This window comes from Carlito syrichta, unplaced genomic scaffold, assembly GCF_000164805.1.
Source record: "Carlito syrichta isolate Samal-C Ts95f unplaced genomic scaffold, Tarsius_syrichta-2.0.1 Scaffold18558, whole genome shotgun sequence".
NCBI classification, from domain to species: Eukaryota; Metazoa; Chordata; class Mammalia; order Primates; family Tarsiidae; genus Carlito; species Carlito syrichta.
Window position 1 is genome coordinate 497 of NW_006962654.1, and position 1,142 is coordinate 1,638.

At 38.1% G+C, this 1,142-nt stretch overlaps 1 protein-coding gene across 1 annotated transcript; it reads left to right on the plus strand.

Moving 5' to 3' along the window:
* Window positions 1-295: 295 nt before the first annotated feature.
* LOC110595721 (zinc finger protein 257-like) lies at window positions 296-1,112 on the plus strand (the record flags this gene model as incomplete). Its single annotated transcript, XM_021712860.1, has 1 exon — window positions 296-1,112. A coding segment is annotated over exon 1 (817 nt), but the record flags the coding sequence as incomplete, so codon positions are not given.
* Between the last annotated feature and the right edge of the window lie 30 nt (window positions 1,113-1,142).

Genomic DNA, 1,142 nt, shown 5'->3' on the forward strand with positions numbered 1-1,142 from the left:
CAGAGTATCCTTATTTCTGAAATGACTTCCAAACACAAACATAACCAAACATTTAACAGGTCCTCAAAATATAGTCAACATCAAAAAAATAGTTGAGGAAATATACACAATATATTTGGGAAAGTGTTTAAGAAATCATCCTATCTAAATACACATGAAAGAATCATAGGGGAGAGAGAGACTTCATCATTCACATCTTACTCAGCATACAGTGAGCCATACAGGACAGAAACCCTACAAAATATAAGAATGTGGCAAAGCCTTTCTCTCTTGTTCACATCTTACTCAACATACAATGATCCATACTAGAGTGGGACACTACAAATGTGAAGAATGTGGCAAAGCATTTCATTCTCATTCAAATCTTACTCAACATACAGTGATCCATACTGGAAAGAAACCCTACAAATGTGAAGAATGTGGCAAAACCTTTCAGTTTCGTTCACTCCTTACTGGACATACGATGATCCATACTGGAGAGAAACCCTACAAATGTGAAGAATGTGGCAAAGCCTTTCACTCTCGTTCACATCTTACTCAACATACAATGATTCATACTGGAGAGAAACCCTACAAATGTGCAGAATGTGGCAAAGCCTTTAACTCTCGTTCACATCTTACTAAGCATACAGTGATCCATACTGGAGAGAAACCCTACAAATGTGAAGAATGTGGAAAAGCCTTTCACATTCATTCAAGCTTTACTCAACATAAGATGATCCATACTGGAGAGAAACCCTACAAATGTGAAGAATGTGGCAAAGCCTATCACATTCATTCACGTCTTACTCAACATATGAAGATCCATACTGGAGAGCAACCATACAAATGTGAAGAATGTGGCAAATCCTTTCACTCTCATTCATATCTTTCTCAACATACAATAATCCATACTGGAGAGAAACCCTACAAATGTGAAGAATGTGGCAAAGCCTTTCACATGCGTTCATGCCTTACTCGACATACGATGACCCATGCTGGAGAAAAACCCTACAAATGTGAAGAATGTGGCAAAGCCTTTTACATTCATTCAAGCTTTACTCAACATAAGATGATCCATACTGGAGAGAAACCCTACAAATGTGAAGAATGTGGCAAAGCCTTTCACATTCGTTCACGCCTTACTCGACATACAATGATCC